Source organism: Barbus barbus (genome assembly GCF_936440315.1).
Source record: "Barbus barbus genome assembly, chromosome: 36".
NCBI classification, from domain to species: domain Eukaryota; kingdom Metazoa; phylum Chordata; class Actinopteri; order Cypriniformes; family Cyprinidae; genus Barbus; species Barbus barbus.
Window position 1 is genome coordinate 11,355,435 of NC_136714.1, and position 24,364 is coordinate 11,379,798.

At 37.9% G+C, this 24,364-nt stretch overlaps 2 protein-coding genes and 1 pseudogene across 3 annotated transcripts; 1 reads left to right on the forward strand and 2 right to left on the reverse strand.

The window, feature by feature from the left end:
- Window positions 1-8,757: 8,757 nt before the first annotated feature.
- LOC306855614 (ependymin-like) lies at window positions 8,758-16,947 on the forward strand (annotated as a pseudogene). The gene is made up of 8 exons: window positions 8,758-8,833; window positions 8,984-9,018; window positions 9,230-9,360; window positions 9,478-9,571; window positions 10,126-10,263; window positions 10,919-11,009; window positions 16,377-16,500; window positions 16,942-16,947. The product of its transcript is annotated as an ependymin-like (transcript).
- LOC306855776 (ubiquitin thioesterase OTUB1-like) lies at window positions 16,629-20,881 on the reverse strand. Its single transcript, XM_079394649.1, has 7 exons — window positions 20,803-20,881; window positions 20,340-20,401; window positions 19,718-19,816; window positions 19,394-19,512; window positions 19,022-19,106; window positions 17,347-17,541; window positions 16,629-17,201 (listed from the first exon to the last, which is right to left on the reverse strand). The coding sequence occupies exons 1-7, from the start codon at window positions 20,846-20,848 to the stop codon at window positions 17,004-17,006; spliced, it is 804 nt and encodes a 267-aa protein (XP_079250775.1). The 5' UTR covers window positions 20,849-20,881; the 3' UTR covers window positions 16,629-17,003.
- Window positions 20,882-21,944: 1,063 nt separating this feature from the next.
- On the reverse strand, window positions 21,945-23,233 carry LOC306855680 (cytochrome c oxidase subunit 8B, mitochondrial-like). The gene is made up of 2 exons (XM_079394485.1): window positions 23,060-23,233; window positions 21,945-22,192 (listed from the first exon to the last, which is right to left on the reverse strand). Exons 1-2 carry the CDS (start codon window positions 23,177-23,179, stop codon window positions 22,082-22,084), a joined length of 231 nt encoding a protein of 76 aa, XP_079250611.1. The 5' UTR covers window positions 23,180-23,233; the 3' UTR covers window positions 21,945-22,081.
- Window positions 23,234-24,364: the final 1,131 nt, after the last annotated feature.

Sequence of the window (24,364 nt, forward strand, 5' to 3'; positions counted from 1 at the left end):
TAACAACTTTAAGAGGTAATTACTTGCCTGATTCTACAGGGCAAATGCAGTAAAACAGGCTGAGTATGTTATCTCTATAACCGTCATATATGTGGAGATCCCTTGCTATAGTATTGAGTAGCCTTAAATATCTGAAAGACCTTATTTTTCTAAACTCAGTTACTTCAATTATTCATAAAAGTGCTAATGTCTTGAGATTATAGTGTAAAAAACTGATTTAGAGTTCACCTAGTTTTTTCTAATGCGAAAAGCTGAATTTAAAAGCTCACTGCATCCAGTAGTTGGCAGGTATCAAGAAAGTGATGTGTTACAGATAACTTGCAAGGGACTTTTGCGCAATTCAGATTAACTTGGCATCTGACGTTTGTAGTTTCTGAGCATTTGTGGTGACCCTGCTTCAAAAAATAAAAGTAAAAACAGCATAAAGGCCTAAATACACAGGAACATTTTGTATGATCATTTTCATTTCTATCAGTGCATCTAATTTGAACGTTTGCATGACGTTAATGCAACATCTATTTTTTATGGTGAAGGGTTAAAACTCTTTTTTTCTTTTTCCTGCTTTTAGCAACATGCCCAGAGCTGGTGCTGTTACATAAAACATCAAATTGTTAAAACTTCAATATTCTGCCACTTTTTTAGGATTGATCTGATCATGCAAGGATAAAAGTATTTCTTTTGAAAACATTTGTTTTGGTGTGAACAGGTCTTTTAAGGTAGTTCCTGGTCTCCTAAGTCTGGCTAAAGTGCTCAGGCCGCCGTTTTAGCTGATGTAGAACCTGATATCAGAAGAATTCATAAGTATATCAGATGGTGATTTCATATAAATTCATATGGTCTGAATGAAAATTTATTTGTTTGCAAACCCAAATCTTCAGCAGAGTGTGAGCAGATCATACAAATACGTACTCTTATTGCCACCAGTATAGCAAATCTTATATGAATTGTCATGAGAGTCTTTGGTTTTAGTTCATTCTGGGTAGGTGAACATTGGAAAAACAGAATGATGTATATTGACTGGAGGAAATATATCACCTTGTTTCTAGAGCCAAAGGCAGTTATCAAATTTTATACATATCTGTCTTTCCTCCATCATGGAAGCAGCAACACTGAAAATCTGGTTATGTGCCCTTGGGAACGTCTCTCACCACCGGAATGGACAGTGAATAATTGAAATAGACTGTTGTTGGCATGAGCTCCATTCTTTATTCGTTCACGTCAAGGAAAAGAGTATAAATCATAGTGATAAACAGATACAGAGTTTTATTAAAGGGAGAGATGTGGTTCCTCCTCTACAAGGGAAGTTTGATGTGATTTGTAATCATTCAAAAGAGTGGAAGAACAGCCTGTGCATGTTTGGAACGGCACCATTGTGGTTTTCTTCTCTCTAGTGAGCTCTGATTTTAAGATTAAGGTGTGGAAAAGGGAATATTAGTCTCCAGATGATAACCTGATATGAAAGGCGTTTGGGTCTCAAACTTTCCAAATGTTGCTTCACCTTCAAAATGTGATAATAATTTCCCAGATGATTTGGCATCATTGTCTGTTCCCATCTACTTATTGCCAAATGCCGGATAGCCAAAGCATGATCTCATTAATTTCAGACACAGCACCAAAACTTTTCAGACACATTAATTGGCAAATTTACTTCACAATACGCCTGGCGATGTAGAGTCAAGGAATATGTTTAGATTTCATTTATGACTTTATAACAAGAACAAACTGAATCAACACTACAATGTCATTGTAGTTTAGTAGAATATATGTCAGGTTGCAAGTGACTGTGAAATCAAATTAAATCTAAAATTAAATCAAACAACATAATCAAAATAGCTTTTCCGTCATTTTGAGCTAAAGTGCTTTGTTAAATGTGCATATACAAACATTCATGATCAATCTGCTTGTTACATAAATAACAGCTTAACCCAGTTTAAGGTGGTTTGCTGGTCTAGCTGCCTTTATGAAAAAGAAGTGCACTTCATTTTTTGAATGTACATTTGAAGTTTACTTCAAATCTTAAAAGCGTATTTAAATGTCATCATTTACTCACCCTAATGTTGTTCCAAATTTTCTTCTGTTGAACCAAACAGTTTATGGTAGCCATTGACTTCCATTGTATTTATTCCATACTATGGAAGTCACTGGCTTACCGTCAACCCTCTCTCTTCAAAGTTTTTACTTAAAAGTACATTTTGAATCATTGTTTTAATAAGCTTTTGTCATGCTTTAAACAAATAGAACACATACTTAAAAGTGTACTCCACTGGTCTCCTAGTCTCAGCCTCAGACATCACGCCCATGGAACATTGGCTAAACGTCTAATGTATATTAGTATAATGTATACCAGATAAGACACGCTCTCTATAGATCTATACATGCATGTCATTTGCATTGCTACTATGTAGATGTGTAAATATTTCAATGAGTTAGACAAGGCTTTCACAACCTGCCCTGACAACTTGATACTATCGATCCAGAACTGGAAATGCAAAGTTAACGTGACTAGTCTTGACATGGAAAAAGACATGAAGATAACATCCAATTACAAAATGAGGACATAGTCTACAAGAAAATAAATATTCCATCATCTGACAAGGTATCTAAACATGTTAATGTTGTAACATGCACAGACATGATGCCTTCAAAACAGACTGAGGTCAACAAAATCTGTGAACCAGACTTGCCAACTTCTTGCCAAAAACAAGACACATCTCAGTGCATGTGAAGCGTTAGGCATCTCTCGCTAAATTTAAAGAAAGACCACATACATTCTCTCCTCTTGTCCACTCCTGCTGGCTGACACTGAGATGGTTGGTTCTCTTGGGGTCACTAGGACGCTCATTTTTTTTGTCTGGATGTATTACAAAAATATATTGTGTAAAATATTGCAAAACATATATATATATAAAAAGCCTCAAATTAAAACTATTATAGAATTTTTTTGTTTTTTTTAGATTGTATGCAAAATATACTAGATATTTTGACTTTTATGACAAGGCCAGGTTGTAAAATGTCATGTGGTTCATATAAAGAAAACTTTTATTTATTTATTTATTTTAAATAATGATTGGGATGTTTACACAATATTCACCACAAATTGTTTTTAGTCATTAAGTTGAAACTTTATTAGAAAATGTGTTTTCAAAACACTAAAGCCAACATGAATACAATGAGTACATTTCTAAGAACATGTAGAAATGTTTTAAAAGCTTTTCCCTTTCTTTATTATGGACACTCTTATTAGTCATTAAATTGTCTTCTAAGACCATCCGATCCTGAGAAGCAGGTGTGTCTCTGAGATCAATCTTCTACTCAGACAGCTGGAAACTTCCAGCGGTTTAAAAACACCTTTTTCCCACAAGATGTGCGTGTTAATTACACACTGTACACTTTCCCACGTGAACTGTCATAATCACGCTCTCTGAAGGCAAAGAAAACATGACAGGATGATGCATGTTTCCTCTCAAAAATCCCTAATGGTCATTAGTGAACAACGACACGTGAGGGGTGCTTTATCTCTACATGTTTAATTGCCTGTGCTGCTCTTCATCATGACACAAAGGCTGAATGGAGTCTACACTCCAAACGCAACACAGATGCTGCATGTGAAAGTACTTTTTTCTGTGTAGTTGTGTGAGGTATGATCTCTGCTCCTGATCTTCAGGATCTTCAGGATCTGCTTCAACAACATTTGCTTCAACTTTGTGGCGGAGGGTGCATGTGAAAATGTGATGTGCAGCATCTGATGGTTCACATGTGTCTCTGTGATGAAGCAATGCACACATCAATCACTCAATGAACACATGAGAATAAAGCCTGGCGGCCAAGCCAAATGCGACAACTGTTATCTGGATCATCCCGCATACTGAATATGGGTTATTTGCAGGTGAAGTGTGTCAATTTTGCACCATTAGTGGCACCAACCTCAAATATCAGGTGATTCCCTGAAAACTCCCTATATGTCCCATTGGTTAGAAAACCAAAACCTCCCCAAACTCATTAGAATTTTTGTAGAGGACACCAGGAAGGGACATGGAAGTGACAGGAAGTGAACTCTTTTTACCTGCTGGTTGATGCCATAACTACATTTTGTGGTGCACATTTTTTCACTGGCAGCCATTTAAATAGTAGTCCTATATATAGTTAAAATAATTTTTGACAACAGCATATACGTAAATGGCGAAAAATTATTTAAATGAATTAATGAATAAATAAAAATCACTTTAGTAATCAATAATTACAAATTAATTCTAAAAATAATGTTAATAATTAAAATTAAATACAAAGTTCTGTCATGAAACTCTAGATCAGTGGTCTGCAAAAGTGGCCTGCCAGCAATAATATCAGGCCCACGCCCATAGCCAGATTATTTTGGTTCTGAAATAGATCTTTCATGACAACAACAGTTACTCACAATCAGAGTATGTGAGCAGAGTGGAGCGGTGTGATTTTGAATGGAGTGAGGAGCGGACTTTTTAAAAGTTTGAGCGTCATGGTTTTCACTCGCTCCAAGAGCTCCACCGCCGCTCCATCATAAGTACAATTCATGCCAACAACCCGTAATATAACTGCATATTTAGCAACAATTCACGTTAAACATATTTAGCTAGATAGATAGAAAAGGATAACTCAAATCAGAAAGAATGTGAATACTATGACTGCAGTGGACATGAGCAGGAAGTTATATTTCTCAAGGAATTTATTTGTTCCTTCTGAATATTTTCAGCTGACAGCTGACTTTTTTTCTCAGAATTGCGTGATATAAACTCGCACTTGCGAGTTAAAAAGTTATAGGCTAAATCTGAGATATAAACTCGTAATTCTGAGAACATAGTCTTTTTCCCCCCTCAAAACTGGACTTTAACTTTAACTAGCAATTCTGACTTTCTAACTCGCAATAACAATTCTGACTTTTTTTTCCACAACAGTGGCAATAACCTATTTTTATTTTTTATTAAGTGGTGGAAACGGCTTCCATAGAACTGTGATATTTCAAACATACTGAAATACTTTAGACGCGGAGCGGTGTTTCTGATATCAGTGAGTGTGGAGTGGAGAGGAAGCGGAGTGATTATTAAATGCTCGAGCATGGAGGGGAAATTGTTGACGCTCCACTCCGCTCACATACTCTGATCGGACACCGCCACACAAATGTGGTTTTTTGTTAATGTCTATCACAGGATTTTACACAGAGTAACAGCTCACTACCAGTTTCAAAAACACTGTATCCTTTGACTATGTTCTGGCCCGCCGTCTAGTGGTGAAATTTCTTTTTGGCCCGATGCCAAACTTACTTGCCAACCCCTGCTCTAGATGGTACAGGCCAAAAGGTTCTAACTCAGTCATTATTCGCATGGCGCAGCTGATTGGTTACTTTCGCATTAGCAGCCAATGATCTTGTTGTTCAACATTGAAATACTTGGCTAGTGCTTGCTGTAGCAGTTTCAGCATGCTTCAGAAATCCTCCACCTTCCCCAACTCCACCTGTATAGATCTGCTACAAGGTGATTCATGTATGCTATATGTGCAGTAGCAGTATTTCTTACATGCTTACACAAGAATGTCTGTGGATGTATTGGCAGTAGCAAGTCTCTGTACTTGCTCTGCATAGCAGATCTATTCCACCAAGACCAGACATGTTAACATTGCCATGTATATTACCATGCTAAAACTCTCAGAGAGTTGTCATGACAGAGTTACAATTGAGAAGAATGCAGACAGCTTCATCCAGGTAATACAGACCTCTTTGCCATTTACTTGGAGCTGAGTTTTGCACATCCCATGCACTGGAATTAAGGTCGTCCTCCTTGTAAAAGAGTCCCACCTCAAAAGAACCATTTAGACAGTTTTACTGCCATTTTACATTTCAAGTGCCGCTCCTGTCAGCTAAGAACAGGAAACGGAGGCTACAATTCGCACAGGCTCTCCAAAATTGGACAATAGAAGATTGAAAAAACGTTGCCTGGTCTGATGAGTCTCGATTTCTGCTGCGGCATTCAGATGGTAGGGTCAGAATTTGGCGTAAAGAACATGAAAGCATGGATCCATCCTGCCTTGTCTTAACGGATCAGGTTGGTGGTGGTGGTGTAATGGTGTGGGGGATATTTTCTTGGCACACTTTGGGCCCCTTGGTACCAATTGAGCATCGTTTAAAAGCCACAGCCAACCTGAGTATTGTTGCTGACCATGTCATCCCTTTATGACTACAGTGTACCCATCTTCTTATGGCTACTTCCAGCAGGATAATGCACCATGTCACAAAGCTCAAATCATCTCAGACTGGTTTCTTGAACATGACAATGAGTTCACTTTACTCAAATGGCCTCCACAGTCACCAGATCTCCATCCAATAGAGCACCTTTGGGATGTAGTGGAACGGGAGATTCGCATCATGGATGTGCTGCCAACAAATCTGCAGCAACTGCGTGATGCTATCGTGTCAATATGGACCTATGGACCAATATTAAATCTATGCCACGAAGAATTAAGGCAGTTCTGAATGCAAAAGGGGGTCCAACCCGATACTAGCAAGGTGTACCTAATAAAGTGGCCAGTGAGTGTATTTTGAAGAATTTTCGTAACCAAACAGTTTTGAGCATTGACCATATGACCATTGACTTATAAAAAGGGCATTTCTCAGTCATATAATCTTTTACGTTCCACAAAATAAAGAAAGTCATGCTGGAATTTTCAGTTTTGGATTAACTAACCCTGTAATAATAGGCTTTACAGGGATAATTCACTGATTTGCTGATAATTCAAGGTGGGGTTTTAAACAAAATTGGCTATCCATGCAGTAGAAACACATTTGTTTTCTTTTGAAATCGGTGCTACATGACTAGAGAAAACAGAAAAAGGGCAGTGACAAGGAAAAGGTAGGAAAACTTCACCACCCATAATGCACTGGGCGCTCAATTACACTATCCATGAGCAGGGAGACAAAAACGCAAAAGTAATATCTGTAGTTTTCACAAAAGTTTGGAGCTGTCATAAGTCTGCCAGATGACTTGTTTTATGTCGTTAGGCAGACTTTTATTGGCTAAAAAACATAGTCTTGGTGCAGGTAACAAAGAAAAAAATTATATGCATTGTTCATTTATTTATATACAGACAAAGAAACAATACAAAGGTTGACAACTGGTTGAAAATTGGTGAACTTACCCCTTTAAAAAAACAAACAAAAAAACCTTGAAAACCTTTTTAATCAAAATCTTTTAGAACAATACAAGATGACTCCTTAGTGGACCTCTGCCAATGATCTCACTCACTAGTGAGTGCACTGAGAGGTCAATAGCGTTTATTGCAACTTCAAAGGTCCACGATAATAAAATGGTATGTGAAATAAAATATGTGGGATTTATCTGACCTAAATCACCAAAACCCTGAATATAATGCTTTGATCCTGCCAAGAATTCAGATAAACTGTAATTACAGGTCATTTAATGCAAAAGATTGAATGAAAGAAAATATCACACTTACATTAAGTTCAATTTACTATGTGTTTATTCTAAAACCCAGCAATAAGTAACGTCTACAGCTTCTGTGATCAAAGAAGCCACATTGAATGTCATATGAGTTGCACTGATCTCCTGACAGATGAACTGTGTTTGTCGTACTTTGAAAGTAAAGAAGTAATCAAAACAGTAATCCAGACTGTATAAATCTGTATGTCAAAGGGAAAGGTGTGTGCATGAGAACACGAGAACTCTACAAATGAAGCACTTAACCCTTAAGTGTTTTCTTTGATGTGGCCTTGTGCAGTCGCTAAAATGTGTTCAACATGCTGAGGCTTGATTCACCCTTACTTAAACTTCAGATGGACAGCAGTCAGAATGTTATTTACATTGGCAGTGGAATGGCACAGGTATTTAAGTTGCATTAAGATGTAAGAAGTGTTGCTTTTTTTGTTTTCTTTGCTATTTTAATTTTCTTGGTACAGCAGTGAATTTGAGAAAATATCAAATGGCTGGTTTCTGTGATTGACCAATCAGAATCAAGTCTTTCAGAAAGCCATATAATAAGAGCTGTTAACACAGGTTTCCTGCTGAAAAAAAAAAGATTTAAAAAAATTATAAGATGATTTGCTGATCATAGCTGTGTTTGGGTTTCCCCAAAACCAATCCAAAACCAGCAAACCAGCAGCTTGCACCAGACCAGCAAATCTGCTTAGGAGAATTTAGGATGTCTTTTTAGCAGGTATATCGTTTTTGGAAAGTTGTAATCATCAAATTGTGTCAGTTTTTGCCAAGTGCAACAACAATTTATTTTAGTGTTTAATATCATCACATGATCTTGTTTTTCTCAGTAAATTATTATATGACTAGCACCTACACTTGAACATTGACCTGTGGCAAGCAAATCTGAGATCATAATATGCTGAGTCTTCATCATGTGACTAAGGTGAGTTGTACTCCAGTTCAGGTTTTATCTGTCACCCATCATCTCCAGAGACACCTGACAGTATTTCCTATTATTGTAACAATAATTTTAATTTAATAAATATTAAATTTTCATTCTATTTTAGGTATTTCTATTTCAAATTAGGATTAATATTCCAAGTATTGCATACAGTTAAGTTGTTTTATCACATTTAAAACTCCTATTGAACTGAAGCACTGGCCAGATACCCAGAAGGCCCAGTGTGGGTGAGACAGAAAACATGGAGTGACGATCCAGAACTGACAACATAAGAAGGGCTGAACTTGGAAACTGCTGCTAGTCGCTTTGGCTCCTGTTTGCCAGCACTCCACAATAACGATGACGATCCTGTTTCTGATCCCAGTGTGCCTGAGCTTGATTCTCAGCAGCTGTGCACAGAAGCCTGAACCCCGCAGTAAGACCTCCTGACCTGTTGTCTTTTGCCTGCACATTATAGTAAACTTTATAGAGCTTTAGCAGTTGAAAGAAGGAAAAATGAATTCATGCTTGTTTTTGGTTCTTTGAGAAGTATAAATAAACCTTTTCACTCTCTCTTGACTTACAGAGTCTCCACCTTTGCTTGAGGGGGCACTGACTGCAGTAAGTGGGCCGTCTTGATGATAATATTAAGCTGTTTTGTCCAAAAAAGAGAAGGTTCATCAGAGAAACTTGTCAATTTTGGCTTGTATGTACCAATATAAAGTTTGCTCTCTAACTTCCTTTAGTTGGCTTATCTCTACAGAAAACTACCTCATGCAAATATTAACTGTGAGTTATGTGAAAGTGTTCTCTTGCTTTGTCTCAAACACAGTTCATACCTGGGCACCACTTGCATGTTTTTGAGAAATTCTCCTATGATGCCTTTCGGACAGAATGTCCGAATTCTAGCAGCTGGAAGGCAACCAGACCTTCTTTGTTGACAGGCTTCTGCTCTTTAGAGAGGTAAAGTACCACAGTTTAGAGATAAATTGCAAAACATAAATTCTGTAAAGTTCATCAATGGGCATTGTGTTGCTGACTCTTGCTAATGTGACTCCGAGTTTGCTCTCCTCTCAACAGGGAGTCAGCTATGAGATCCACTACCACAACCAAACTTGCATTAAGACAGCATTAAAGGAACCATTCAGACATATTGTTACGGGGCTGACGAGACGTGAGACGTGCGGATCCATATGCAAGGCTTTATTATAGAACATGGTCAGAAACAGGCAGGGTCAGACAGTGGCAAACAGGTATGGTGGAGGCAAGACAGAGCAATCCGTGGAGCAAGCGTGGGTCAACGATCAGCGAACAGTATCCAAAGGGGCAAGGCAGAGAGATAATCCAGAGTCGAGAGCAATAATCCAAACGGGGAGCAAAGAGAGTCCAGACGGCAGAGGCGAAGGGTAAATCCAGGAAACACGGGCAGGGTCAGACACGGCAGGAAAGCAAGGCAAGACTAAGGCTAAGACTATAACAATGGCTCTGTAAAGTAGCTATCGCTGGGTGAGTGATAAACGCTAAACAATACTCGGCCCTGAGCAAGAGCAAGTCCCAGGCTTATATGGTGTGTGGTGGTGATTGGAAAATGGTGATCAGGTGTGTGTGATGTGTGAATGGTGACAGCTGTGATCTGTGCAATGGATTGTGGGAAATGGAGTCCAATGTGCTGTGAGTGTAAAAGTCACTGGTGAACGGGTGACCTCTAGTGGTGGTTGACAGGGAGAGCATGGACCAGATTCGTGACACATATTGGGGTTCCCCATGACGCCCATTTCTTGAATCAAATTGTCTTGGGTAGTAGCTCTTTACCTGGACAAGGACTGCTGGTCAATAACTGGAATGGAACAGTGGAGGAAACACAAGGTAATGTGCGCCATTGTGCTGCATGATGATTCTTAATAAACTCCTAATTTGCTGCTTATTAGTGGATAGTAAGGTATTTATTACATTTTAATTTTAGGTATGCGGTAGAATTAAGGGCTCTAAAATATGGTCATGCAGAATAAGGCATTAATATGTGCTCTGTAAGTCGATATATTGGTAATACGCATAATGCTAATAAGCAACTGTAGTTAATAGTGAGAACTGGTCCCTAAAGTAAAGTTACACACACACACACACACTTATACAGTGTATATATATATACAGTATATATGTGTGTGTGTGTGTGTGTGTGTATGGATAAGTTGCTCACCATTTTAGATTGAGTAAACCAATATAAAATTTCCTTTGGTCCCAAGCTATGGAACTCTCTTCCTGACAACCTACGAGCCATCGACTCACTGTGCTCTTTTAAAAAGTATCTCAAAACACATTTGTTCACTAGAGCTTTTCCTTGGCCCATTTTTGTAATTATGTTATTTATATTATGTGATTGAATTGCTTATTATGTTTGTTTTTGTGTATATATTGTCTATCCTGTAAAGCACTTTGTAAACACTGTTTTAAAAGGTGCTATATAAATAAAGTTTTACTTCCCTTGCTAGTTGGTTTATGTTCTTGGTATTTTTCTTTGCAGAATACTACCTGCTGACCTTCACTGCGCTTGGCTGTGTGCCTCTCTACACCCTTGATTTCACACAGAAAGGGGAATTAACCATCATGACAAGGTTAGTCAAGTAGGCTGAACAAAGTAAGGCTGGCCTGTCCCATACAGAGACCGTAACCATGTTTAACTCTGCTTTTCATTAAAACCCAAAGACCATGGATAATACTTCTGTAATCAAGTCTGAAATCTTGTCCTTAACCTAACCACATTTGTAGTAGACTGATGAAGAAAAACAGGAGATTATGAAACAGTGATTCTCTTAACCAATTACATGTGTTTACATTGTCTTTCCTCTTCCTCTGATCAAAGCCATCTTCATGCAAGAATAACATGCACATAAATAAAACAAAATGTGTTTCATGAATGCTGTACAAGATGTCCTCAAGTATGAGAAAAAAACCCTGATATGTTAAATGACAATAAAAAATGTAGGATGCTGAAAGGCTCTTGGATGCAGACATAACCTTAATAGTCTCAGAGTATACATTTTAAACATTGATATTTAAATATAGGGCATCTGTACATACAGTCAGGTCCATAAATATTGGGACATCGACACAATTCTAACATTTTTGGCTCTATACACCACCACAATGGATTTCAAATGAAACTAAGATGTGCTTTAACTGCAGACTGTCAGCTTTTATTTGAGGGTATTTACATCAAAATCAGGTGAACGGTGTAGGAATTCCAACAGTTTGCATATGTGCCTCCCACTTGTTAAGGGACCAAAAGTAATGGGACAATTGGCTTCTCAGCTGTTCCATGGCCAGGTGTGTGTTATTCCCTCATTCTCCCAATTACAATGAGCAGATAAAAGGTCCAGAGTTCATTTCAAGTGTGCTATTTGCATTTGGAATCTGTTGCTGTCATCTGTCAAGATGAGATCCAAAGAGCTGTCACTATCAGTGAAGCAAGCCATCATTAGGCTGAAAAAACAAAACAAACCCATCAGAGAGATAGCAAAAACATTAGGCGTGGCAAAAACAACGGTTTGGAACTTTGATTCTTAACAAGGAACGCACCGGTGAGCTCAGCAACACCAAAAGACCCGGAAGACCACGGAAAACAACTGTGGTGGATGACCGAAGAATTCTTTCCCTGGCGAAGAAAACACCCTTCACAACAGTTGGCCAGATCAAGAACACTCTCCAGGAGGTAAGTGTATGTGTGTCAAAGTCAACAATCAAGAGAAGACTTCACCAGAGTGAATACAGAGGGTTCACCACAAGATGTAAACCATTGATGAGCCTCAAAAACAGGAAGGCCAGATTAGAGTTTGCCAAACGACATCTAAAAAAGCCTTCACAGTTCTGGGACAACATCCTATGGACAGATGAGACCAAGATCAACTTGTACCAGAGTGATGGGAAGAGAAGAGTATGGAGAAGGAAAGGAACTGCTCATGATCCTAAGCATACCACCTCCTAAGTGGACTGTTATGCAATGGCCAAGTCAATCACCTGACCTGAATCCGATTGAGCATGCATTTCACTTGCTGAAGACAAAACTGAAGGGAAAATGCCCCAAGAACAAGCAGGAACTGAAGACGGTTGCAGTAGAGGCCTGGCAGAGCATCACCAGGGATGAAACCCAGCGTTTGGTGATGTCTATGCGTTCCAGACTTCAGGCTGTAATTTATGATTATTATTCTGTCCCATTACTTTTGGTCCCTTAACAAGTGGGAGGCACATATGCAAACTGTTGTAATTCCTACACCGTTCACCTGATTTGGATGTAAATACCCTCAAATTAAAGCCGACAGTCTGCAGTTAAAGCACATCTTGTTCGTTTCATTTGAAATCCTTTGTGGTGGTGTATAGAGCCAAAAATGTTAGAATTGTGTCGATGTCCCAATATTTATGGACCTGACTGTATGTGTGTGTGAGACGCAAACACACTGCTGTTCAAAAGTTTGGAATCAGTACGATTCTTAATGTTTTAAAAGAGGTTTATATATATATATACACACACACACACACACACAGTATCTCACAGAAGTGAGAACACCCCTCACATTTTTGTAAATATTTTATTATATATTTTCATGTGACAACACTGAAGAAATGACAGCCCCACAGATGCTCAATAGGGTTTAGGTCTGGAGACATGCTTGGCCAGTCCATCACCTTTACCCTCAGCTTCTTTAGCAAGGCAGTGGTCGTCTTGGAGGTGTGTTTGGGGTCGTTATCATGTTGGAATACTGCCCTGCGGCCCAGTCTCTGCTTCAGCATGTCACAGTGCATGTTGGCTTTCATGGTTCCCTCAATGAACTGTAGCTCCCCAGTGCCGGCAGCACTCATGCAGCCCCAGACCATGACACTCCCACCACCATGCTTGACTGTAGGCAAAACACACTTGTCTTTGTACTCCTCACCTGGTTGCCGCCACACACGCTTGACACTATCTGAACCAAATAAGTTTATCTTGGTTTCATCAGACCACAGGACATGGTTCCAGTAATCCATGTCCTTAGTCTGCTTGTCTTCAGCAAACTGTTTGCGGGCTTTCTAGTGCATCATCTTTAGAAGAGGCTTCCTTCTGGGACGACAGCCATGCAGACCAATTTGATGCAATGTGCAGCATATGGTCTGAGCACTGACAGGCTGACCCGCCACCCCTTCAACTTCTGCAGCAATGCTGGCAGCACTCATACGCCTATTTCCCAAACACAACCTATGGATATGACACTGAGCACGTGCTCTCAACTTCTTTGGTCGACCATGGCGAGGCCTGTTCTGAGTGGAACCTGTCCTTTTAAACCGCTGTATGTTTTTGGCCACCGTGCTGCAGCTCAGTTTTAGGGTCTTGGCAATCTTCATATAGCCTACACCATCTTTATGTAGAGCAACAATTCTTTTTATTCAGATCCTCAGAGGGTTCTTTGCCATGACTCATGAGGTACCGTGTTGAACTTCCAGTGACCAGTGTGAGAGAGTGAGAGCGATAACACCAAATCCCCTGCTCCCCATTCACACCTGAGACCATGTAACAATAACGAGTCACATGACACCGGGGAGAGAAAATGGCTAATTGGGCCCATTTTGTACATTTTCACTTAGGGGTGTACTCACTTTTGTGGCCAGAGGTTTAGACATTAATGGCTGTGTGTTGAGTTATTTTGAGGGGACAGCAAATTTACACTGTTATACAAGCTGTACACTCACTACTTTACATTGTAGCAAAGTGTCATTTCTTCAGTGTTGTCACATGAAAAGATATAAAATATTTACAAAAATGTGAGGGGTGTACTCACTTCTGTGAGATACTGTGTATATATATATATATATATATATATATATATATATATATACAGTGAGTATTATGTATATATATATATATATATATATATATATATATATATATATCATGTGTATATATATATACAGGTCCTTTTCAAAAAATTAGCATATTGTGATAAAGTTCATTATTTTCTGTAATGTACTGATAAACATTAGACTTTCATATATTTTAGATTCATTACAACACAACTGAAGTAGTTCAAGCCTTTTATTGTTTTAATATTGATGATTTTGGCATACAGCTCATGAAAACCCAAAATTCCTATCTCAAAAAATTAGCATATCATGAAAAGGTTCTCTAAACGAGCTATTAACCTAATCATCTGAATCAACTAATTAACTCTAAACACCTGCAAAAGATTCCTGAGGCTTTTAAAAACTCCCAGCCTGGTTCATTACTCAAAACCGCAATCATGGGTAAGACTGCCGACCTGACTGCTGTCCAGAAGGCCATCATTGACACCCTCAAGCAAGAGGGTAAGACACAGAAAGAAATTTCTGAACGAATAGGCTGTTCCCAGAGTGCTGTATCAAGGCACCTCAGTGGGAAGTCTGTGGGAAGGAAAAAGTGTGGCAGAAAACGCAGCACAACGAGAAGAGGTGACCGGACCCTGAGGAAGATTGTGGAGAAGGACCGATTCCAGACCTTGGGGGACCTGCGGAAGCAGTGGACTGAGTCTGGAGTAGAAACATCCAGAGCCACCGTGTACAGGCGTGTGCAGGAAATGGGCTACAGGTGCCGCATTCCCCAGGTCAAGCCTACAGAGAAGCAGCACTGGACTGTTGCTCAGTGGTCCAAAGTACTTTTTTCGGATGAAAGCAAATTTTGCATGTCATTCGGAAATCAAGGTGCCAGAGTCTGGAGGAAGACTGGGGAGAGGGAAATGCCAAAATGCCTGAAGTCCAGTGTCAAGTACCCACAGTCAGTGATGGTCTGGGGTGCCATGTCAGCTGCTGGTGTTGGTCCACTGTGTTTTATCAAGGGCAGGGTCAATGCAGCTAGCTATCAGGAGATTTTGGAGCACTTCATGCTTCCATCTGCTGAAAAGCTTTATGGAGATGAAGATTTCATTTTTCAGCACGACCTGGCACCTGCTCACAGTGCCAAAACCACTGGTAAATGGTTTACTGACCATGGTATTACTGTGCTCAATTGGCCTGCCAACTCTCCTGACCTGAACCCCATAGAGAATCTGTGGGATATTGTGAAGAGAAAGTTGAGAGACGCAAGACCCAACACTCTGGATGAGCTTAAGGCCGCTATCGAAGCATCCTGGGCCTCCATAACACCTCAGCAGTGCCACAGGCTGATTGCCTCCATGCCACGCCGCATTGAAGCAGTCATTTCTGCAAAAGGATTCCCGACCAAGTATTGAGTGCATAACTGAACATAATTATTTGAAGGTTGACTTTTTTTGTATTAAAAACACTTTTCTTTTATTGGTCGGATGAAATATGCTAATTTTTTGAGATAGGAATTTTGGGTTTTCATGAGCTGTATGCCAAAATCATCAATATTAAAACAATAAAAGGCTTGAACTACTTCAGTTGTGTTGTAATGAATCTAAAATATATGAAAGTCTAATGTTTATCAGTACATTACAGAAAATAATGAACTTTATCACAATATGCTAATTTTTTGAAAAGGACCTGTGTATATATATATATATATTCTGTATACATGTCAAATTCAGCATTGCATCACAGGAATAAATAATGTTTTAAACTAAGGTATATTAAAATAGTAAACCATTATTTTAAATTGCAATAATATTTTATAATATTACTATATTTTTTCTGTATTTTTGATCAAATAAATTTAGCTTTGATGAGCATAAGAGACTTCTTTAAATTACAAATCTTTGTTCCCAAACTTTTAGTATGGTAGTATAAACCCCATTGGAACACTCTTTCTTGTTTATCTCACCATTTTGGATTGTGTTTCTTCTTATTACTAATTATTTCATACTACCACCCATTTGTTTTTGTCCATGCATTTTATGTTTGACACCTTGATCTCCCCCATGGATCAATAAAGTCTTAGAAACAAATTAAAAGTCACCAAGTTCAAATGCATGTAAAGACCAACATGTAAGACAAGATTTGTTAACCCATTTCTTCCATAGCTTCTTTGACCTAGTGGAGGGAATCGAGGACCCAAACGTCTTCATCCCTCCTTCGTTCTGTGAAAGTGCTGTCGGCCAAAAAAGGGGGCAAGATCCTTCATCAGTCTTCTGTGAGAGGAACCATGTCGGGTTTTGTCATTGCATGTCCATCTCAAATTGCAGTATGGATACACCATTTTTGATTTAAATAAAAACCATTTCGGATTTTTTTTTAAACTACACACATTAAATAATAATATGGCTACCCAAACTATGACTACTGCAAGCTGTTTTTATTCTCATGAAAGTCAAATACAGTCAAACATGGTAAAGGAATCCCATTCCTATCACAAATGACAGGCAGTTTTCAACTACAAGAAACAAAAAAAAAACAAAAAAAAAAAACACTAAATGAAATAACCATATACTGTATATACAACTGAAAAAAAGAAAAAGATGCAGGTTATTCAAAGAAAACTGTACAATGTCCAGTGCCTGTTATAACAGATTCTCCAAGAGTCTTTAGGGGGTTTTTGACAGGAAATTGCAAAGTTGAGTGCTCGGCTCTCATGTTCACATTTCACAGGTTTAGAGTCAAACCACAGCACAGAAACAGACGAGGCCTTAGCAGCAATAGGTGCAGATCTGTTATTTGTACAGGACATCGTAGTGGCCCGGTCGGTATAGGAGGAAAATCTTGGGCTCTCCGTCTTCAGGGAAGATGTGGTGATTGACTGTTCCTCCCTCTCCTCGATCCATGTACTCCACCTGGATGCACACGTTTAAAGCCTGAGCCAGAGCTATAATGTGAATGTGGTCACTCTCTTTGGACATGGGCTCCACCTCCTGGCCAAAACAGAACGACATGTTGGTTTAAAATGATGCAAAGTCATTGAAGAACAGGTTCCTCTACAAGAACTGGATGAAAATGAATCACATCTTCAAAATTACAATACAAATCAGTCAGAAATCACGCGTTGTTCAGTGTCACCTGTTGGCAAAACTCTCTAACGGTGCGGCCGCCCTCTATGAAGTGCTGGAAGAAGTCTTCCTCTCTCTGCAGGTAACCAGAGGTCACCAGCCGCAGATAGACCACAAGATAATCTGACACGCTCTGCTCATTAAAGGAGCTGAGCAGCTCACCTAAAGACGGTTGCTTATCACAAGCCTCAATAAGGTCCATGAACTGTAGTGAACAAGACGAAATTCATTATACGTCAAACAAACTCATTTAAGATTATTACTGACTGGAAAGAAAAAAAAAAAAAAAGATTAAATTGGCAAACAGGGCTGATTTGACATTTCCAGTGTAGTTATTTTAACTAAAACTATTAAAATCGTTTTAGTTAATTGAAATAATACTGAGATAAAATTAAAAAATTATATGGAAAGGTTAAACAAAACTTAAGCCATGGTCACACTAGACTTTGAGCACACAACAGTCACTACAACAGTCATGATATGATGTTAATAATATATATATTCAAATATGTGACGATTCACATTGGTTGAGATGCTAAACAAATACAGTTAGGGCTAGGAGTTTATATAAATGTATCTCTGTAAATGTATTATATAAATGCATATTTAAGTGTAGTGCTGCTTTGTTTACAGCAGTAACCAAGGAAACACCATTTTGCCTGTTCCATAAGTGCACCTGCTGGCAGAGAGTGAATTTGCGTGTCATTCAGCTCGTCTGCTGTTTCGGTTTCATGCAGATATTTTTTTTTATGTAGTTTCACAAAACTGAAGTCAGACCATTCTATTTTTGCTTCAAATTTTGAAATAATACAATCTAATTTAGATTAAAAACTGCTCATGTTGCATGTATGCAGTATCTTTGTTTGGATCATAATTAAAATGCAGTGGTTGCCTCTAATTTTAAATGGAAAAAGCACAGACAAAGCCTTAGTTTGTTTATATGAAGAGATTTCTTTTATTTGTGTTACTTCTTTGATTTCGGGTTTGTTTTATATTTTCAATTGAGTTTTGTTATATTTCAATTTCACAAAGAAACGAGCAGCATTGTGTCCAAGCAATAATAAAAGGACACATTTTCATTTACTGTATAATGCGTCTTAAATCTCATTTTGTTAGAAAAAAAATTGTGAGAAAAATTTAATCGTGAATCGAATGAAATCGTGAGTTGAGCGAATCGTTACATCCCTAATCTAATTTATAGAGGTCACGGCATGACATATCAGTCTTCTGATGGTCACACGTCTTCAAGTAATACAAATTTCACAGGTCAAAGTTTACTAAATTTGAACTTTATAAAAGCAGCAAACGCTCGCACTAAACTTTTCGTTCCAGTGATTTTAATTTATTCGTATGTGAATACTGGATTTTTTTTTTTAGATATTTAGTCCCTTTAGATATGTTGCCTTAGCAACTAACTGATGTAAGTGCTAAACTTAATAAAACTGAAACTGAATTAAAGAAAAATATTTAAACAAGCAACAAAAAAAACCTACTAAAAACGACAAAAGCACATGAACAAACTAAAATTAAAATAAATAAAAATACTCAAATAAAAGCTCATTCAAAATATTAATAAATACTTTGATAGTACATAAACAATAAAATAAATAACACTGGACATAAATGTAAAAAAATAATTTAAATAAAAATTAAATGTTTTAGTTCATAGTCATCCAAAGACTTACAGTGTTGTGAAAATCTTCAATGGTGAATTCTGTGAAACCTTGGCTCACCAGATCCTGTTTACTTTTGGCAGCAATAGCCTTGAACCTGCCAAGTGAACACAATCACACAGAGTCTTAAAGGAATGTACTCAAGGTTACAGAAGCTACTTAAGACCATTATCTTCTCCACATACTTTCATGTAAATGATCATAACAGGCTTGACAACAAATAGTTTGTCTGTCCACACTGAAAGTGAAAACTGTGCGTGATGTGAAACAATCAGTGTTGTTAAGAACATATTTAATATCCAGTTCTGTCGAGTGGGAATCGTTTATTCAACCAAATGAATAAACAATGTTCATTCAGCTGAATGTAGGCTGGCAGGTGGTTACCTATGTAATTCTTTGCTGTCTTCAAGTAAAGACTCCAGATGTGAGAAACCAAAGGCTCTGTAGAAACAGTTCCCATCTGGCCTAGTTTTGCGTATAGATGAGTACTTCTTCTGCAAGTCCTGTTGATAAAACAGTTTGATTTGTAAAAAAAAAAAAAAAAGACAGATCAGGGTTTCTCTGCTTGAATATATTTGTGCATAAATAAACATTATATGCTCTCTAAGCTCTAGGGTATGTGACTTGATAATTGAGATAAAAGATAAGTGCATAATTAATGCATAAAATTCCTTAAACATTCATTCACTATTGAAATGGTTCACTTACTCTTATCTTCTGCTGGTAAATGGTGTCATCGTCAGCATACTCTCGCTTAAGTACAGATAGCTCCCGTCTTTCTGACACCAGAGGAATACTGGTCGCTATCTACAATGACATTCAGGATGGGTTAAAGAAACTTGTGCACCATGTGCATATATAAATGCATGTATATGAGGCTTAAATGCCAGAAATAACCACAGTTCCCGCACCTTTTGAAAAATGAATTCCTGTAACTTATTACATTTTAGTATGATAATACTAATGCAGTTTTATTAATATTTTGATTTGTTTTTCTTATTTAAAGTTTTAGGGTTTCGTCATTTTATTTTTAAAATATGTCTATATAGTTTTTATTCATTTTATTTTAGTTTTAGTTAATGCATCTAATTTTTTACAAAATACACCAGAAATGTTTCCTTGGCAACTAGCTAAGAAAAATCGAAATATGTTTTAGTTTTACTGAATTATAACAGCCCTGATTATAATACATTTCTTTGAATTGTTCCAAAGCAAAATCTTCACCTGTTGAGTGCATTGTTGAAATACTTTTTACTAGAAAACCAACGTGTGTACAAAGCATCACAGAACACTATAAAAATACAAATTATTAAAATAATGACACGATTACCTCTTGTTGAATCTTATCTTGCTGTGCAATAATGGCTTCATCATATACGAGACAATTCAGCCCTGTCAAACAACAAACACAATTAAGTGAAAATATCGTCAGTTTAGCCTATTAACGTTAACGTTAACTTACTTGACAACGGGCAAAAACCATAATTGTACATGGTCAGTCATAAACATTATTATTGCTGTTACTAAGAGTGTAATTGTACTTTTACATTTGTTTCACAGTGCAGTCTGGTCGTAACGCTATATAGCATATTATAAAGATCAGGACACTGAAACTGAAGTGCTTTAAAACATAAACAACTAACTTTAGGCTATTGTTGTTAGCAGGTTAGCAAAGCGCTAGCTGCTCATCCCAGCAGCGCATGCGCTTCACTCAGCTCAAAACAACATCCGCATGTGCAAACCGATACAAACAGGACTTAGTTCTGGCCAAATTGCGGTAAAGTAATTCTCACCATCAGCCTCTTTTTGAGAGATCTCTTGCTGTTGCTCCTCCGCCATGTTCCTTCCTGCTGAACAGTCATTTCCGGTCACCTGATTGATTGGAACCGCTGGAGATGAACCCGCTTCCGGTTGAGATTCTTTACCTGAATACCTTTATGATTTTGCGTTTGTTTTACATGTTAAAAATGGTAGCCTTTGTTAATGTGCATGTTTTGAACGGAGTTAAGTTTTCTCCCATAAAAGCTGGTGGTATCTGGTAAGTATACGTTTTGAGAATTATTAATAATTATGAATAACCTTTTTTTTTCCCACGAACCATGCAGTGACAAACTCTCAAAGCTAATTAATTTTCTAAAGTGTCATCTTAAAAACAAACTAATATATCGAACTAAAATAAATTAAATAATTGTAAATATTTCTGAAATAACACGTTATATTTGTATGTGTATAATATACAAAATGCTAATTATATAATGATGCCATGTGACATTGTTCAGTTAATGAGATTCTTTCAAAATGAGCTGATGATCTGAATCAGGTGTATTAAGAGGCAATTAAACAATTTTGGGTTTTTTTATTATATAAAATCTTTTTTATGACTAAAAGCTCAAGTGACGCATGTTTGTCACCGTATTTTGGAGAACTATCCGTATGCAGCATTTTGTCAGACCAAATAAATGATTAAGTGCAAGATTTTGTCAATCTTATATTTGATCTAAGCCTTTCTGAGTTGCTATGTAAAGTTAATTCATTGAATTGCTAGTATACAAGATTTAAAATGCCAAACCTATTATTTCACACTCACATATAACTATTTAGCCTTTATTTTAAATTTTTTTTTAATGGTATGATGTATTTTTGTACTTGATATGTTTCAAGATGACACTTATAAAATAAATCTCATAGTAGAGTTGGTCACTGGTGCCTTGCTTCATATAACAAGCTACTGAAAAGCAATGCATCTTTTTCCAGTATTGTCAAAAAAGTAATGGAAAACAGAGACAAAGCATTTAAGGTTTAAATAATGATTTATTTCAACTGTAACAGCTCCAGGTAAGGAGAAGTGAATCACCCATGATTACGTTATCACACAGTTGGTAAGAGGGAGCAAACAGCTCAGTGTAACAAAGACCGGGGGAAAGTAAACGGTCGCATGGAGAGGTAGCAGGGTGGCTCAAAGGAGACAAGTTGTTCCACTGATTAGATAAGCTGGAGGTCTGTGAGATGGTGGTCCCAACATGTTAAAAGCAATAAAACCAGACAAACTGCGTTCAGTCCATGACCGGTGGGTCACTCAGACTCGGCAGTGCCCTTCTTTTTGTAGTTTTCCAGGTTTGACAGAATCCACCCAGATGGTCCCAGGATGGTAAAAGAAAATACAGTCAGACCAATTACTGTCTCCTATGAAAATAAACAAGAACCAAAGAGCTGTTAGAGCAGAAGATGCTAAAAACCGGTTTAACTGTTCATGGCAACATACAGGTGCTTTAATATTTCTGCTATGACTCCAGTCTCTTTTGATATATATACAAGCTAATCGATGCCATATATACAACTCAAAACGGCTACTGAGACTACAAACTATAATGAAATAAAAACGCCTTTCTTCGTTAATAATGTTGAGATGTTGAGCATAAACAGCTGCAGTTAGGATACACAACTGTTGTTGCAGCATTATCTTACTGACAGAGCAGCTGTAAAAAATGGACACTTTCTTAGCGGAAGCTTATATGTGATGCCCGGACTCGAAGCCTGTTTCATAAAACAAGTTCACCAAATAAGCCAGGTTTATTTCAGTTAGCCTGACTTAGTCAATTGATTTGGTTCAAAATGAGTCCGACTAACTGAAATAAGCCTGACTTGTTTTATGAAACAGACCCCGGTTTCCTAAATCGCTCAAAACAAACACAATGACCGTTAAAACTAGTATTAAATTAATGTTTACTTACTCTTTATAGTAAAATTGTAAATTACTTAAAAATTGAGATTCAGTTCACCCTCTATCGCCTGTCAACACCACGACCTTCGGCCGAGAAGGTTTTAGCTGCGTTACCGTTTCAGTCCAAAACGAATGCGAAAATACAAAAAATAGAAATTCCCAATCAACACCTGGATTAGAGCTATACTCAAACTAAACTGACTTTTATGTCTGTATGTAACGTTACTGTTTCCGATCATCACAGGGAGTCTAAAGGTGAATGCTAAGGCGATCATGGCCTGCCCTTCACGAGCTGCAGAGGAAACAAGCAGCGCTCTACAGATACTCACAACGGGCCCAATCTTATCCTTGGCAGGGCGCGTGGTGATGTTGGCTTGCTGGGTGATGGTTGATCCCCGCAGAACCCGAGCGGTGCGGACACGAGCGATTCCCCGCAGAAGTCCAGACATCTTGATCCACTAAAATCGAGTGTGTGTAATGAACAGGAAGACGTAAAAGACGCCGGAATGTGCGGCAAGACGACAGCAAGGGCTCATGGGTAACATCCGCATGCTTGTGGGAGTTGTAGTTTTTTGCGCGTAAACAATTTTTAGTTAGTCTGTTAAAAATAAACAATCTTGCACCGACACCAGTTATACGTTATTAAGATGATTCATTCCATTCGTGTTGTTATGTAACAGTGACACTGTTTTTCGTCATGATATAGTTAAATGGTCACTGAACAATCTTCTTTTACCGCTTTCATAACAGTCTGGCTTCATAAAACCTGATGGGCCTAGCTAGTAGAACATGTGCCAGCTGACGCAAAAAAGCTAGTAATTCATTCAGATCCTTGTCTAGATACTATGAGAAGATAGTTATTGTTAAACTACAAAGGAGTAAGGGCAACGCCATCACCCAAAATTTTTAGGGTTGAACCATGGCAATTGTTTTCTTAATTCTTTCAGTTGCTTCATGCATACTTGAGCCAAAAGACAAATTAACACCTTTTAATGTTGTAATTGTTCTAGTTTTCACAATTTTCAGGTCAGGTTATCAAGTTTTCTGTTTCTGTATAAGCATATACCTTGACATAGTCTATCTTAGAATTTTTTTATTTATTATACATTTCCATCATTAGGGGAAAAACAAGTTTGTTTTACACACATTGACCCTTTGTGAACCAGCATATGCTTGTTAGGTATGTTTTGAAGCATGGCTGCTGGTTTGAGCTAGTTTAGTTTAGTTTAAGCTGGTCCTTAGCTAGTCATCATGAGCGGGTTTAAGCTGGTGCTTAGCTGGTCGTGAGCTGGTTTAAGATGGTTCTTAGCTGGTCATGTGCTGGTCCTAAGCAGCTCCTGCTCAGGACCAGCTAACCAGCTCATGACCAGGGGCCTGTTTCATAAAACAAGTTTACCAAATAAGACAGGTTTATTTCAGTTAGTCTGATTTATTGTCAGTTTATTTGGTTCAAAATATGTCAGATTGACTGAAATAAGCCTGGTTTATTTGGTAAACTTGTTTTACGAAATGGGCCCCAGCTCATGGTGAGCTAAGGACCAGCTCAAACCAAAAAGTCATGCTTCAAAACATACCTAACCAGCATATGCTGGATTTTTCAACAGGGTATTCATCACAGTTTGTTGTAAGTTGCC